Source organism: Ranitomeya imitator, chromosome 4 (assembly GCF_032444005.1).
Source record: "Ranitomeya imitator isolate aRanImi1 chromosome 4, aRanImi1.pri, whole genome shotgun sequence".
NCBI lineage: Eukaryota > Metazoa > Chordata > Amphibia > Anura > Dendrobatidae > Ranitomeya > Ranitomeya imitator.
This window is the reverse complement of record NC_091285.1, coordinates 18,026,493-18,044,383: the sequence shown is the minus strand read 5'-3', so window position 1 is coordinate 18,044,383 and position 17,891 is coordinate 18,026,493. Positions and strand designations below refer to the sequence as shown.

Here is a 17,891-nt window from a genome sequence, read left to right as displayed (position 1 = left end):
CTTCCTTTCTTCCTTCCTTCTTTCTCTCTTCCTTTTTTCCTTCTTCCTTCCTTTCTTCTTTCCTTCTTTCTCTCTTCCTTTTTTCCTTCTTCCTTCCTTCCTTCTTTCTCTCTTCCTTTTTTCCTTCCTTTCTTTCCTTATTTCCATCTAGATACTTCCTCTACATCTTTCCACACCTCCCTGTACATTTAGCGGTGGGGTTGGGGTGGTCCGCGCCCGGTTTCCCAGCAGACCCCCATCCTCTCTGGCAGACAAGCTCACGTTCTTGGCCATGGATCCTCCGCTCTCCTCCTGTCTCTGCCCCCGAGGCTCCTGGACTCCTCTATGACACGGAGGGTCCGCGGGGAGACGTTACCCCTCTGACGCTCGCTCTGGGGAGGGCGGACCCGGACCCTCGGCTTCAGCACATAGCTGTATTCCCCATGATACAGCAGTAAGTGTGGCTGCTCCTCTGTTATTCCTCTTGCAGGACCTGACCTTACAGACTGCGGGGCGCACAACCTGCTGAAAAATGCAAAGCTCAGAGCTGTCCCTCTGTTAATCCTCCTGGAAATTTATCATAAAATTGACAACTGGGTGTTGCTATTTATCTGGTCAGCAGAGGGGCGTCTGTATACACAGACTGATAGTGAACACCCTATTGACAAGAGAAATGGTGACGCCCAATTGTCTAATTTATTCATATATTTACAGGAGGGGCAACAGAGGATCGACACAAATACAGAAATCTGAGGAAAGAATCTCCAGATTGGAAATGCAATTATTTAGTAACAAACAAACACGTAATAGAGGTGGTCAGGATTATCTCTCTGGGACGTCCTTCTGTTGTTCCTCCTGGAAATTAACACAGACAACTTGACAGAAGCACAGTTATTGTGTCTATGCTGCAATATGTCTCTTTCCCCCTGTTTTTGCTTTATAGTATGAACAATACCTCCAAATACTCTGCATAGGCAGAAAAAGAAATGATAAACTGTATTTTTTTTTTTTGCTTCCTGGAGCCACCACTAGAGGGAGCTCAGGGGATTACATTGATGTCACTGGTAACATTGTATGCAGTAATCTCTTGAGCTCCCTCTTGTGGTGGCCACAGGAATCCACAATGTCTGCGCCGGAAATAAATAATAGGAGAAAGATGAGACGAAGTTTCCCGAGTTTGTGCCGCCTCATGGCGCTCGCAGAGTAATACGACTTTAACTATGTCTGCTCCTCTCTATAGATCCTCAATGGCCGCCTTTATCTCCGGCCGTTAAGTATGTCAGACATCGATTGTCCCTGGGGTTTTTTTCCCCCCTGTGTTCATTACACTTACCAGTATGAATAGAGACGGCCTTGGCACCCAGCAATGGGAAAGGGCTTATGCCAGCAGTGCGGGCGCAGGAGGGGGCGGTGTGTGGGAACGTCTGCGGGCGCCCTCTGGTGGTGCACTGGGAAATTACCAAGACCTTAGACATGGCGCCCAAATGACTGAGCCATAGATTTACCTACATACAGCGGGGGCGGAAAGTATTCACACCCCTTTACATTTTTCACTCTTTGTTTCATTGCAGCCATTTGGTAAATTCTAAAAAGTTCTTTTTTTTCTCATTAATGTACACCCTGCACCCCATCTTGACTGAAAAAAAAACAGAAATGTAGAAATTTTTGCAAATTTATTAAAAAAGAAAAACTGAAATCTCCCATGATCATAAGTCTTCAGCCCCTTTGCTCAGTATTGAGTAGAAGCCCCTTTTGGGCTAGTACAGCCAGGAGTCTTCTTGGGAATGATGTTCTTCACCCCTGGATTTGGGGATCCTCGGCCATTCTTCCTTGCTGATCCTCTCCAGTTCCGTCAGGTTGGATGGTGAACGTTGGTGGACGCCATTTTCAGGTCTCTCCAGAGAGGCTCAATTGGGTTTTGGTCAGGGCTCTGGCTGGACCGGTCAGGAATGGTCACAGAGTTGTTCTGAAGCCACTGCTTTGTTATTTTAGCTGTGTGCTTAGGGTCATTGTCCTGTTGGAAGTCTGAGGTCCAGAGCTCTCTGGAAGAGGCTTTCATCCAGGATATCTCTGTACTTGGCCGCATTCATGTTTCCTTCAATGACAACCAGTCGTCCTGTCCCTGCAGGTGAAGAACACCCCCATAGCATGATGCTGCCTCCACCATGCTTCACTGTGGGGATTGTATTGGGCAGGTGATGAGCAGTGCCTGGTTTTCTCCACACATACCGCTTAGAATTATCCCCAAAAAGGCCTATCTTCATCTCATCAGACCAGATAATCTTATTTCTCATAGTCTGGGACTCCTTCGTGTGTTTTTTAGCAAACTCTATGTGGGCTTTCATATGTCTTGCACTGAGGAGAGGCTTCCGTCTGGCCACTCTGCCATAAAGGCCCGACTGGTGGAGGGCTGCAGTGATAGTTGACTTTGTGGAACTTTCTCCCATCTCCCTACTGCATCTCTAGAGCTCATCCACAGTAATCTTGGGGTTCTTCTTTACCTCTCACCAAGGCTCTTCTCCCACGATTGCTCAGTTTGGCTGGACGGCCAGGTCTAGGAAGACTTCTGGTGGTCCCAAACTTCTTCCATTTAAGGATTATGGAGGTCACTGTGCTCTCAGGAACCTTGAGTACTGCAGAAATTCTGTTGTAACCTTGGCCAGATCTGTGCCTTGCCACAATTCTGTCTCTGAGCTCCTTAGCCAGTTCCTTTGGCCTCATGATCCTCATTTGGTCTGACATGCACTGTGAGCTGTGAGATCTTATATAGACAGGTGTGCGCCGCTCCAAATCAAGTCCTATCAGTTTAGTTACACACAGCTGGACTCCAATGAAGGAGGAGAACCATCTCAAGAAGGATCACAAGGAAATGGACAGCATGTGACTTACATATGAGAGTCTGAGCAAAGGGGCTGAATACTTATGACCATGTGATATTTCAGTTTTTCTTTTTTACTAAATTTACAAAAATATCTACATTTCAGTTTTTTTCAGTCAATATGGGGTGCAGAGTTTACATTAATGAGAGAAAATGAACTATTTTGAATTTACCCAATGGCTGCAATGAAACAAAGAGTAGAAAATGTAAAGGGGTCTGAATACTTTCCGTACCCAGTGTATTTCAGCCGTACTAATGGGGAGAAATATGTAACAAAAGCAGGGAAAAAAAATAAATGTATTTTACGCAAGTTTCTTCCTGCTAACACATCAGGATATGCAGCAGAATTTTCTCCTGCAATTCCGGAACGTGTGCACATAGCCTTAGTCCTGTCCTGTGTCCCCAGCATTCATTATAAGTCATTGATAGCATCATAATGAATTGTGAGATGGGGAGGACACTATCAGGGGCTTAGCACCCTCCTCCACCATACAGTTCATTTTACATCCATATCTAAGGTCCTCCTCCCCTCCCACAGTTCGTAAGTCAATTATAAGTCCCCCTTTCTCCAATCCCCCACACCCCTCATTGTTCTCCTCCCCCCGCATCCCATCTATGTCCTCTCCCCCACCTCCATCATTGCCCTCTCCATCACCTCCATCATTGCCTTCTCCCCCACCACCCACATCATTGCCTATTCCACTGCCTCCTTCATTGCTTTCTTCCCACCACCCCATCATTGCCCTCTCCCCCACCTCCATCATTGCCCTCTCCATCACCTCCATCATTGCCTTCTCTCCCACCACCCCAATCATTGCCCTTTCCACCACCTCTATCATTGCTTTCTCCCCCACCACCTCCATCATTGCCCTCTCCACCACCTTCATCATTGCTTTCTCCCCCACCACCCCAATCATTGCCCTCTCCACCACCTTCATCATTGCCTTCTCCCCCACCACCCCAATCATTGCCCTTTCCACCACCTCTATCATTGCTTTCTCCCCCACCACCCCATCATTGCCCTCCCCACCACCTCCATCATTGCCCTCTCCACCACCTCCATCATTGCCCTCTCCACCACCTGCATCATTGCCCTCTCCACCACACACACATACATACACACTCACCTCTCCGCATGTTCCCTGCAGCCGCAGCATCTTTGTTGCCTGCAGCTTTCTCTCTGAAACGTCATCCAGCCGCACTGCTGTGTCAGACAGGAAGTGCAGCCAGGGAGCAGGACTGATCCCTGCAGCTCCGCTGCCATTTTCTCCTATAGGCAGCGGATCTGCAGGGATCGCTCCCTAACCGCTGCACATGAGGGCAATCTGGCCAGGGCCACTGGTTGATAACAGCTCCTCCTCTCTCCATGTCCGGCCCCTGCTGAGCCATGCTGTAGCTTTATACTATACAATCCTTTTTCTTCTTCCCTCTCTCCTTCCTCACATTTCATTGGTTTATAGTGGCTCCTCCTCTCTCCATGTCCGGCCCCTGCTGAGCTGTGCTATGTAGTTTATTACTTTAGTGCTCCCTGCTTCCATTCCTCAGCCCTGAGAATGTTGGGGTCCTTCCATGTTGAGTTTGAGTTTGTGTTTGCAGCTGTCTGACACAATAAATAAATCATCAGTATCAGAATAGTGGGGGTCTGTCTCCCGCCACCTTTATGATCATCTGATTGAAGGCAGTGCTGGAGGCTATACAGCGCCATACATTTTGTAGTGGTTATGAAGGGTACTGCCACCTTTTTCCTGTACAAGTCAAGAGCAGAAAAGGCCAATAGTAGATGTATGGTCCTATGTTACTTTAGATCCCACCAATCAAGTGATCGGCATCAGAGCTACATGAACTAATACTGAGGACTTGGTGTAAATGCTGCTGTTCTCCTAAATCCGGTATTGTTTTTCTTTTCTTCCTGCGCCTCTCCGTTCCTGAGATATGACCCTTAATTTCTTGTATAAAAATGTAGCCATTTTGGGCAAATGGGCAGGGTCATTTTCTCTGTGGGTGACTTCTTGGGAAAAACGCCCTTTTGGCTAAAAGACTATATTTACATTAAGGGAATAGGGAGGGGCTCATATTGAGGGAACAGGGAGCCGCAGAGACAAAAGAAAAACAGGGGAATTCAGGAGAACAGCGGCGTTTACACTGGGTAATAAAGGAAGGAGACTGATTCTGTCAGCCGTCAGAGGGAGAAGGAGACTGATTCTGTCAACTGCCATAGGAGGAAGGATATTGATTTTGTCAGCTGCCAGAGGAGGAAGGAGACTAATTTTGTCAGCTTCCAGAGAATGAAAGATACTGATTTTGTCAACTGCCAGAGGTGGAAGGTGACTGTTTCTGTTAGCTGCCAGAGGAAGAAGGAGACTGATTCTGTCAGCTGCCACAGGAGGAAGAAGACTAATTCTGTCAGCTGCCAGAGGAGGAAGGAGACTATTCTGTCAGCTTCCAGAGAATGAAGGATGCTTTTTCTGCCAGCAGCCAGAAGGGGAAGGTGACTGACTCTGTGGCTTGCCCACAACAGCACAGATGTAAGCAACCCACATTGCAACCACTGGATGGTCACATATAGGCACCTATAGCATAGAAGTCTCCTGAAATATAGTGATCTCTTGGTGATGTTAGACGCATTTCGGGATATGTTGAGCCAAGAGGAACTCTGAAGAAGGACACATCTGTATATATAATAATAATAATAATAAAAAACAAACAAAAGAGGGTAAATAAAAGCAGTGAAGGAAGGAAGCGCCGGCGTGACCTGCCTCCCCTGTGGCCGCCTGCTGCTGTCTTCCTCGCGTAGCATGGCAATGATGAGTGACAGAACATCCTGAATTCTGAGTGGATCCGTCCCGGCCTCGGATCTCTCTGTGGTCTGACTCCCTCGCGCTCGCTGGGCTCTCGTCCACTTGACGCGGTCACAGTCGGTGAATCGCTGAAAACAGGCAGAATTAATCGCGTCCCCTCTGCTGCCCACCTGTCATCTCACACTGCGGGGGCCACACGGCGAGTCAGGATATACATATGTATTGTGTCCTCCTCGCCCCGGTAGAGGACATGGCCAGCGCGGCCGCCTGCAGTAATGGTCCTGCTGGGCTGGAAAGATCCGTCACAGAAACTTACGACACTGATATTAATGTTTTACGCGACGATCGGTGCAGTTCCTCGCAATGACGATTATTCTCAGCTTCTTGGATGATGAATATAATTCTAGAGTGACAGTAGAGACTGACACGGCGCAGGGCGATCCCAAAAAGACGTGGACTCATTCAGAGAAATGAAACAATTACTATCAAGGACAACTGCTAAGAAATCCCTGACAGCCCTAGGCCACCAGGGACGCACAAATGAACCTATTACTGCACTGGGCCACCAGGGATAATGACAGTCACCTCCGATCGGCTGTAGACCAGTAAAGAAGACATCGTTAACCCTCCAGTGTCCTAGGCCGTCAGGATGGTTGATGTCAGCCCCTTAGACCACCAGGGATGCTGATATTAACCCTTACTGCTCCAGACCACCAGGGATGCCGATATTAACCCTTACTGCTCCAGACCACCAGGGATGCTGATATTAACCCTTACTGCCCTAGACCACCAGGGATGCTGATATTAACCCTTACTGCCGTAGACCACCAGGGATGCTGATATTAACCCTTACTGCCCTAGACCACCAGGGATGCCGATATTAACCCTTACTGCTCCAGACCACAGGGATGCTGATATTAACCCTTACTGCCGTAGACCACCAGGGATGCTGATATTAACCCTTACTGCCCTGGACCACCAGGGATGCCGATATTAACCCTTACTGCCCTAGACCACCAGGGATGCTGATATTAACCCTTGCTGCCCTAGACCACCAGGGATGCTGATATTAACCCTTACTGCCGTAGACCACCAGGGATGCCGATATTAACCCTTACTGCCCTGGACCACCAGGGATGCCGATATTAACCCTTACTGCCCTAGACCACCAGGGATGCTGATATTAACCCTTACTGCCATAGACAACCAGGGATGCCGATATTAACCCTTACTGCCCTAGACCACCAGGGATGCCGATATTAACCCTTACTGCCCTAGACCACCAGGGATGCTGATATTAAGCCTTACTGCCCTAGACCACCAGGGATGCTGATATTAACCCTTACTGCCCTGAACCACCAGGGATGCTGATATTAACCCTTACTGCCGTAGACCACCAGGGATGCTGATATTAACCCTTACTGCCGTAGACCACCAGGGATGCTGATGTTAACCCTTACTGCCCTAGACCACCAGGGATGCCGATATTAACCCTTACTGCCGTAGACCACCAGGGATGCTGATATTAACCCTTTCTGCCCTAGACCACCAGGGATGCCGATATTAACCCTTACTGCTCCAGACCACCAGGGATGCTGATATTAACCCTTACTGCCCTAGACCACCAAGGATGCTGATATTAACCCTTACTGCCCTAGACCACCAGGGATGCTGATATTAACCCTTACTGCCGTAGACCACCAGGGATGCTGATATTAACCCTTACTGCCCTAGACCACCAGGGATGCCGATATTAACCCTTACTGCTCCAGACCACAGGGATGCTGATATTAACCCTTACTGCCCTAGACCACCAGGGATGCCGATATTAACCCTTACTGCCCTGGACCACCAGGGATGCCGATATTAACCCTTACTGCCCTAGACCACCAGGGATGCTGATATTAACCCTTACTGCCGTAGACAACCAGGGATGCTGATGTTAACCCTTACTGCCGTAGACCACCAGGCATGCCGATATTAACCCTTACTGCCCTAGACCACCAGGGATGCCGATATTAACCCTTACTGCCCTAGACCACCAGGGATGCTGATATTAAGCCTTACTGCCCTAGACCACCAGGGATGCCGATATTAACCCTTACTGCCCTGGACCACCAGGGATGCCGATATTAACCCTTACTGCCCTAGACCACCAGGGATGCTGATATTAACCCTTACTGCCATAGACAACCAGGGATGCCGATATTAACCCTTACTGCCCTAGACCACCAGGGATGCCGATATTAACCCTTACTGCCGTAGACCACCAGGGATGCTGATATTAACCCTTACTGCCCTAGACCACCAGGGATGCTGATATTAAGCCTTACTGCCCTAGACCACCAGGGATGCTGATATTAACCCTTACTGCCGTAGACCACCAGGGATGCTGATGTTAACCCTTACTGCCCTAGACCACCAGGGATGCTGATATTAACCCTTACTGCCATAGACAACCAGGGATGCCGATATTAACCCTTACTGCCCTAGACCACCAGGGATGCCGATATTAACCCTTACTGCCCTAGACCACCAGGGATGCCGATATTAACCCTTACTGCCGTAGACCACCAGGGATGCTGATATTAACCCTTACTGCCCTAGACCACCAGGGATGCTGATATTAAGCCTTACTGCCCTAGACCACCAGGGATGCCGATATTAACCCTTACTGCCGTAGACCACCAGGGATGCTGATATTAAGCCTTACTGCCCTAGACCAGAGGTCCCCAACTCCAGTCCTCAAGGCCCACCAACATGTCATGTTTTCAGGATTTCCTTAGTCTTGCCCAGGTAATAATTGCATCACCTGTGCAATGCAAAGGAAATCCTGAAAACATGACCTGTTGGTGGGCCTTGAGGACTGGAGTTGGGGACCTCTGCCCTAGACCACCAGGGATGCTGATATTAACCCTTACTGCCGTAGACAACCAGGGATGCTGATGTTAACCCTTACTGCCGTAGACCACCAGGCATGCCGATATTAACCCTTACTGCCCTAGACCACCAGGGATGCCGATATTAACCCTTACTGCCCTAGACCACCAGGGATGCTGATATTAAGCCTTACTGCCCTAGACCACCAGGGATGCTGATATTAACCCTTACTGCCGTAGACCACCAGGGATGCTGATGTTAACCCTTACTGCCCTAGACCACCAGGGATGCCGATATTAACCCTTACTGCCCTAGACCACCAGGGATGCTGATATTAACCCTTACTGCCGTAGACCACCAGGTATGCTGATATTAACCCTTACTGCCGTAGACCACCAGGGATGCCGATATTAACCCTTACTGCCCTAGACCACCAGGGATGCCGATATTAACCCTTACTGCCCTAGACCACCAGGGATGCCGATATTAACCCTTACTGCCCTGGACGACCAGGGATGCCGATATTAACCCTTACTGCCCTGGATGACCAGGGATGCCGATATTAACCCTTACTGCCCTAGACCACCAGGGATGCTGATATTAACCCTTACTGCCGTAGACCACCAGGGATGCTGATGTTAAGCCTTTCTGCCCTAGACCACCAGGGATGCTGATATTAACCCTTACTGCTCTAGACCACCAGGGATGCTGATATTAAGCCTCACTGCCCTAGACCACCAAGTATGCTGATATTAACCCTTTCTGCCCTTGACCACCAGGGATGCTGATATTAACCCTTACTGCCGTAGACCACTAGGGATGCTGATATTAACCCTTACTGCCCTAGACCACCAGGGATGCTGATATTAACCCTTACTGCCCTAGACCACCAGGGATGCTGATATTAACCCTTACTGCCCTAGACCACCAGGGATGCTGATATTAACCCTTACTGCCCTGGACCACCAGGGATGCTGATATTAACCCTTACTGCCCTAGACCACCAGGGATGCTGATATTAACCCTTACTGCTCTAGACCACCAGGGATGCTGATATTAACCCTTAGGCCATGTTCACACAGTGCGTTTTTTACCGCGGAACCGCGGCGGTTTTGCCGCTGCGGTTCCGCAGCTGTTTTCCATGCAGGGTACAGTACACTGTACCCTATGGAAAACAGGACACACTGTGCACATGGTCCGGAAATTGTAAAAAAAAAGACGCGCTGAATAGCTCCCGGAAAAAAGAAGGAGCATGTCAATTCTTTTTCCGGAGCCGCAGCGGTTCTGCACCCATAGACCTCCATTGTGAGGTCCAAACCGCAGTAAAACCCGCAGATCAAAAATATATCTGCGGGTTTTACTGCGGTTTGATGTGCAGAACCGCTGCAGCAGGAAGTGCGGGGAGCGGGCGGAAGTGCGTGGGCGGAGTGTGGCTGCCCCCCCCGTGTTCCGATCCCGCCCCCCCGTGCTCCGATGCCCCACCCCAGTGCTCCGATGCCCCTCCCCAGTGCTCTGATGCCCCCCCCGTGCCCTAATCTCCCCCCCTTATACTCACCCGGCGTCCCGGTGTCCGTCCGGCCGTCTTCTCCCTGGGCGCCGCCATCTTGCAAAATGGCGGGCGCATGCGCAGTGCGCCCGCCGAATCTGCCGGCCGGCAGATTCGTTCCAAAGTGCATTTTGATCACTGAGATATAACCTATCTCAGTGATCAAAATAAAAAAATAGTAAATGACACCCCCCCCACTTTGTCACCCCCATAGGTAGGGACAATAAAAAAAATAAAGAATTTTTTTTTTTTTTTTTCACTAAGGTTAGAATAGGGGTAGGGGTAGGGTTAGGGGTAGGGTTAGGGGTAGGGTTAGGGTTAGGGGTAGGGTTAGGGGTAGGGTTAGGGGTAGGGGTAGGGTTAGGGTATTTTCAGCCATTTTAACCCTAAAAAAATTCCTAGAAAACACACAGACTCTGGCTAGAAAACTGCATCAAAAAAACGCATCAAAAAACGCATCAAAAAACGCATCAAAAACGGACCAAAAAAGGACCAAAAAAAGGACCTGCGTTTTCTGCCAAGAGCTGCAGTTTTTTAAAAAACAGTCAGGAAAAAAAAAGGATGGAAATCCTGAACGTGTGAACATACCCTTACTGCTCTAGACCACCAGGGATGCTGATATTAACCCTTACTGCCCTAGACCACCAGGGATGCTGATATTAACCCTTACTGCCCTAGACCACCAGGGATGCTGATATTAACCCTTACTGCCGTAGACCACTGGGGATGCTGATATTAACCCTTACTGCTCTAGACCACCAGGGATGCTGATATTAACCCTTGCTGCCCTAGACCACCAGGGATGCTGATATTAACCCTTACTGCCCTAGACCACCAGGGATGCTGATATTAACCCTTACTGCCCTAGACCACCAGGGATGCTGATATTAAGCCTTACTGCCCTAGACCACCAGGGATGCTGATATTAACCCTTACTGCCCTAGACCACCAGGGATGCCGATATTAACCCTTACTGCCCTAGACCACCAGGGATGCCGATATTAACCCTTACTGCCCTAGACCACCAGGGATGCCGATATTAACCCTTACTGCCCTAGACCACCAGGGATGCTGATATTAACCCTTACCGCCCTGGACCACCAGGGATGCCGATATTAACCCTTACTGCCCTAGACCACCAGGGATGCCGATATTAAGCCTTACTGCCCTAGACCACCAGGGATGCTGATATTAACCCTTACTGCCCTAGACCACCAGGGATGCTGATATTAACCCTTACTGCCGTAGACCACCAGGGATGCTGATATTAACCCTTACTGCCCTAGACCACCAGGGATGCCGATATTAACCCTTACTGCCCTAGACCACCAGGGATGCCGATATTAACCCTTACTGCCGTAGGCCACCAGGGATGCCGATATTAACCCTTACTGCCCTAGACCACCAGGGATGCCGATATTAACCCTTACTGCCCTAGACCACCAGGGATGCTGATATTAACCCTTACTGCCCTAGACCACCAGGGATGCCGATATTAACCCTTACTGCCGTAGACCACCAGGGATGCTGATATTAACCCTTACTGCCCTAGACCACCAGGGATGCTGATATTAACCCTTACTGCCCTAGACCACCAGGGATGCTGATATTAACCCTTACTGCCCTAGACCACCAGGGATGCCGATATTAACCCTTACTGCCCTAGACCACCAGGGATGCCGATATTAACCCTTACTGCCCTAGACCACCAGGGATGCCGATATTAACCCTTACTGCCGTAGACCACCAAGGATGCCGATATTAACCCTTACTGCCCTAGACCACCTGGGATGCCGATATTAACCCTTACTGCCCTAGACCACCAGGGATGCTGATATTAAGCCTTTCTGCCCTAGACCACCAGGGATGCTGATATTAACCCTTACTACCCAGGGGTCAGTATTGGGACCTGTTCTCTTCAACATATTCATTAATGATCTGGTAGAAGGTTTACACAGTAAAATATCGATATTTGCAGATGATACAAAACTATGTAAAGCAGTTAATACAAGAGAAGATAGTATTCTGCTACAGATGGATCTGGATAAGTTGGAAACTTGGGCTGAAAGGTGGCAGATGAGGTTTAACAATGATAAATGTAAGGTTATACACATGGGAAGAGGGAATCAATATCACCATTACACACTGAACGGGAAACCACTGGGTAAATCTGACAGGGAGAAGGACTTGGGGATCCTAGTTAATGATAAACTTACCTGGAGCAGCCAGTGCCAGGCAGCAGCTGCCAAGGCAAACAGGATCATGGGGTGCATTAAAAGAGGTCTGGATACACATGATGAGAGCATTATACTGCCTCTGTACAAATCCCTAGTTAGACCGCACATGGAGTACTGTGTCCAGTTTTGGGCACCGGTGCTCAGGAAGGATATAATGGAACTAGAGAGAGTACAAAGGAGGGCAACAAAATTAATAAAGGGGATGGGAGAACTACAATACCCAGATAGATTAGCGAAATTAGGATTATTTAGTCTAGAAAAAAGACGACTGAGGGGCGATCTAATAACCATGTATAAGTATATAAGGGGACAATACAAATATCTCGCTGAGGATCTGTTTATACCAAGGAAGGTGACGGGCACAAGAGGGCATTCTTTGCGTCTGGAGGAGAGAAGGTTTTTCCACCAACATAGAAGAGGATTCTTTACTGTTAGGGCAGTGAGAATCTGGAATTGCTTGCCTGAGGAGGTGGTGATGGCGAACTCAGTCGAGGGGTTCAAGAAAGGCCTGGATGTCTTCCTGGAGCAGAACAATATTATATCATACAATTATTAGGTTCTGTAGAAGGACGTAGATCTGGGTATTTGTTATGATGGAATATAGGCTGAACTGGATGGACAAATGTCTTTTTTCGGCCTTACTAACTATGTTACTATGTTACCCTAGACCACAGGGATGCTGATAATAACCCTTACTGCCCTAGACCACCAGGGATGCCGATATTAACCCTTACTGCCCTAGACCACCAGGGATGCTGATATTAACCCTTACTGCCCTAGACCACCAGGGATGCCGATATTAACCCTTACCGCCCTGGACCACCAGGGATGCCGATATTAACCCTTACTGCCCTAGACCACCAGGGATGCCGATATTAACCCTTACTGCCCTAGACCACCAGGGATGCCGATATTAACCCTTACCGCCCTGGACCACCAGGGATGCCGATATTAACCCTTACTGCCCTAGACCACCAGGGATGCCGATATTAACCCTTACTGCCCTAGACCACCAGGGATGCTGATATTAAGCCTTACTGCCCTAGACCACCAGGGATGCTGATATTAACCCTTACTGCCCTAGACCACCAGGGATGCTGATATTAACCCTTACTGCCGTAGACCACCAGGGATGGAGATATTAACCCTTACTGCTCTAGACCACCAGGGATGCCGATATTAACCCTTACTGCCCTAGACCACCAGGGATGCTGATATTAACCCTTACTGCCCTAGACCACCAGGGATGCTGATATTAACCCTTACTGCCCTAGACCACCAGGGATGCTGATATTAACCCTTACTGCCCTAGACCACCAGGGATGCTGATATTAACCCTTACTGCCCTAGACCACCAGGGATGCCGATATTAACCCTTACTGCCCTAGACCACCAGGGATGCCGATATTAACCCTTACTGCCGTAGACCACCAGGGATGCTGATATTAACCCTTACTGCCCTAGACCACCATGGATGCCGATATTAACCCTTACTGCCCTAGACCACCAGGGATGCCGATATTAACCCTTACTGCCCTAGACCACCAGGGATGCTGATATTAAGCCTTTCTGCCCTAGACCACCAGGGATGCTGATATTAACCCTTACTACCCTAGACCACAGGGATGCTGATATTAACCCTTACTGCCCTAGACCACCAGGGATGCCGATATTAACCCTTACTGCCCTAGACCACCAGGGATGCCGATATTAAGCCTTACTGCCCTAGACCACCAGGGATGCCGATATTAACCCTTACTGCCGTAGACCACCAGTGATGCCGATATTAACCCTTTCTGCCCTAGACCACCAGGGATGCTGATATTAACCCTTACTGCCCTGGACCACCAGGGATGCTGATATTAACCCTTACTGCCCTAGACCACCAGGGATGCCGATATTAAGCCTTACTGCCCTAGACCACCAGGGATGCCGATATTAACCCTTACTGCCGTAGACCACCAGTGATGCCGATATTAACCCTTTCTGCCCTAGACCACCAGGGATGCTGATATTAACCCTTACTGCCCTGGACCACCAGGGATGCTGATATTAACCCTTACTGCCCTAGACCACCAGGGATGCTGATATTAACCCTTTCTGCCCTGGACTACCAGGGATGCTGATATTAACCCTTACTGCCCTGGACCACCAGGGATGCTGATATTAACCCTTTCTGCCCTAGACCACCAGGGATGCTGATATTAACCCTTACTGCCCTGGACCACCAGGGATACTGATATTAACCCTTACTGCCCTAGACCACCAGGGATGCTGATATTAACCCTTACTGCCGTAGACCACCAGGGATGCCGATATTAACCCTTTCTGCCCTAGACCACCAGGGATGCTGATATTAACCCTTACTGCCCTGGACCACCAGGGATGCTGATATTAACCCTTACTGCCCTAGACCACCAGGGATGCTGATATTAAGCCTTACTGCCCTAGACCACCAGGGATGCTGATATTAACCCTTACTGCCCTAGACCACCAGGGATACTGATATTAACCCTTACTGCCGTAGACCACCATGGATGCTGATATTAACCCTTACTGCCCTAGACCACCAGGGATGCTGATATTAACCCTTACTGCCCTAGACCACCAGGGATGCTGATATTAACCCTTACTGCCCTAGACCACCAGGGATGCTGATATTAAGCCTTTCTGCCCTAGACCACCAGGGATGCTGATATTAACCCTTACTACCCTAGACCACAGGGATGCTGATATTAACCCTTACTGCCCTAGACCACCAGGGATGCTGATATTAAGCCTTACTGCCCTAGACCACCAGGGATGCTGATATTAACCCTTACTGCCCTAGACCACCAGGCATGCCGATATTAACCCTTACTGCCGTAGACCACCAGGGATGCTGATATTAACCCTTTCTGCCCTAGACCACCAGGGATGCTGATATTAACCCTTACTGCCCTGGACCACCATGGATGCCGATATTAACCCTTACTGCCCTAGACCACCAGGGATGCTGATATTAACCCTTACTGCCCTAGACCACCAGGGATGCTGATATTAACCCTTACTGCCCTGGACCACCAGGGGTGCTGATATTAACCCTTACTGCCCTAGACCACCAGGGATGCTGATATTAACCCTTACTGCCCTGGACCACCAGGGATGCTGATATTAACCCTTACTGCCCTAGACCACCAGGGATGCTGATATTAACCCTTACTGCCCTGGACCACCAGGTGTGCTGATATTAACCCTTACTGTCCTAGACCACCAGGGATGCTGATATTAACCCTTACTGCCCTAGACCACCAGGGATGCTGATATTAACCCTTACTGCCCTGGACCACCAGGGATGCTGATATTAACCCTTTCTGCCCTAGACCACCAGGGATGCTGATATTAACCCTTTCTGCCCTAGACCACCAGGGATGCTGATATTATTGATTGATATTGTGGCACTCTCCTTGGCTCTGGTTTTTCCTCCTTTCCAGAACTTATAATCATCACATTTTGTTTTTTATTTTCCATGCAGAGTCTAAAAAGAAGAAAAAAGAAGGGAAGAAGCAGGACAAGATGGTGGACTGATGGACGACAGCATCCGGGGCGGCGGTGCCCGACGCGAGACGGCATAACACATTATCTACCTTTCTACCTGTAGTGGCGGGCGGGGGGCGCACTCTGTACTCTGTAGTCTTGTTTTTGGTGGAGGGGGGAACAGATTTATTTTTAAAACCGTAACACTGTGTTAGAGGAGAGAAGAGGAGAAAGTGTCCACCTTCCATTAGACGTGTACATAGCGGGAGGACGGGGATGTAGAATTTTCTAGAATTATTTTTTCGGGCTGGGGAGGGTTTTTTTTGGCGGGGGTGTAACTGAGATTTGGGGTGTTTATATCTTGTCTGTATGGTTATCCTTGTATGTACTGTAGACCAGGCGGACCACCTATCCCATGCCAGCACTGTCCATTACAAGCCAAGGTCAGGGGACCACTATGGAAGAATTGAGCAATAATCCAGTGGGGGTAACATATAATTGCTGCTCCTCTCCGGGGGCTCGAGGACACATAATTCCCATGATTTACTTCTTTGAAGTAGATGATAAAAAGCTGTTACCTGCGATCACCACTAGGTGGCGCCTAATGTGTACAGACGTATACAGTAACTTGGAAGCACTGTGTATAAATCTATATGCAGGGAGCTCCCTCTAGTGGTGGCTGTCGGCAATTGCAGTCATTTAGTAGCAGATTTACGGTAAAACAAAATACATAGGAGTAACGGAAAACATATAGAAGTTGTGCCCCAGGGGTCAAAATTCCTAAATTGCAATTTTACATCAGGTTGTGGGAAATTCCAGTGAGTGGTCCTGACGGTCAATGTATAATCCAGCGGCTTAGAGCCAAGACGGCGACGTTTAATAAACTAATCAATATGTCCGAGTGTTTTATCACCAGTGCGAAATCTGCAAGGAAATAAAAACATCTCAACTAAAAGTGTTTTATCTGCTGTCGTCAAAGGAAAGAAAGGGAAGGCGCCGATTTATAGGGGACCACCCGCGGGCACACCCCAAAATTAATATAGAGCAGAGACTAGGCCCTCTTAGTAAATGCAGACCCCAGACCAGACCCCCTAAATAAGACAGACCCCAGACCAAACCCCTAAATAATACAGACCCCAAAATAATACAGACCCCAGACCAGACCTCCTAAATAATACATACCCCTAATTAATACAGACTACAAACCCCTAAATAATACATACCCCAGACCCCTAAATCCAGACCCCTAAATAATACAGACACCAGACCCCTAAATAATACAGACCCCAGACCCCTAAATAATACAGACCCCAGACCAGACCCCTAAATAATACATACCCCAGACCCCTAAATAATACAGACCCCAGACCCCTAAATAATACAGACCCCAGACCAGACCCCTAAATAATACATACCCCAGACCCCTAAATAATACAGACCCCAGACCCCTAAATAATACAGACCCCAGACCCCTAAATAATACAGACACCAGACCATTAAATAATACAGACCCCTAAATAATTCAGACCCCAGACCAGACCCCTAAATAATCTAAATAATATAGACCCCAGACCAGACCCCTAAAAAATACAGACCCCTAAATAAATACTGACCTCAGACCAGCCCTTAAATAATACAGACCCCTGACCAGATCTGTAATTAATATAGACCCCAGACCCCTAAATAATACAGACCCCAGACCAGACCCCTAAGTAATACAGACTCCCAACCAGACCCTATAAATATAGACCCCAGACCATATCCCCTCACTAAGACAAGACCCAGAGCATATCCCTAAACAAATACAGACCACAGACTAGATCCCTAACTATAAGACAGACCCCAGACCATAACCTATAAATATAGACCACAGACCAGACCCCTAAATAATGAACCCCAGACCAGACCCCTAACTGCAGACCCCAGACCCCTACATAATACAGACTCCAGACCCTTAAATAATACAGACCCCAAAACAGGCCACATTAATAAAGACCCCAGAACAGGACTCTAAATTAATACTGAATCCAGATCAGATCCACTAAATAATAGACCCC

The 17,891-nt window shown here is 48.5% G+C and overlaps 1 protein-coding gene across 1 annotated transcript in view; it reads left to right on the top strand.

Moving 5' to 3' along the window:
• PTN (pleiotrophin) overlaps window positions 1-16,789 on the top strand; it is a 65,716-nt gene extending 48,927 nt beyond the window's left edge. Inside the window, exon 5 of the mRNA XM_069763192.1 lies at window positions 15,833-16,789. Within this exon, the coding sequence (XP_069619293.1) occupies window positions 15,833-15,885 (53 nt within the window). The 3' untranslated portion in view covers window positions 15,886-16,789. The remainder of the gene's footprint in view (window positions 1-15,832) is intronic.
• The last annotated feature ends 1,102 nt before the right edge of the window (window positions 16,790-17,891 follow it).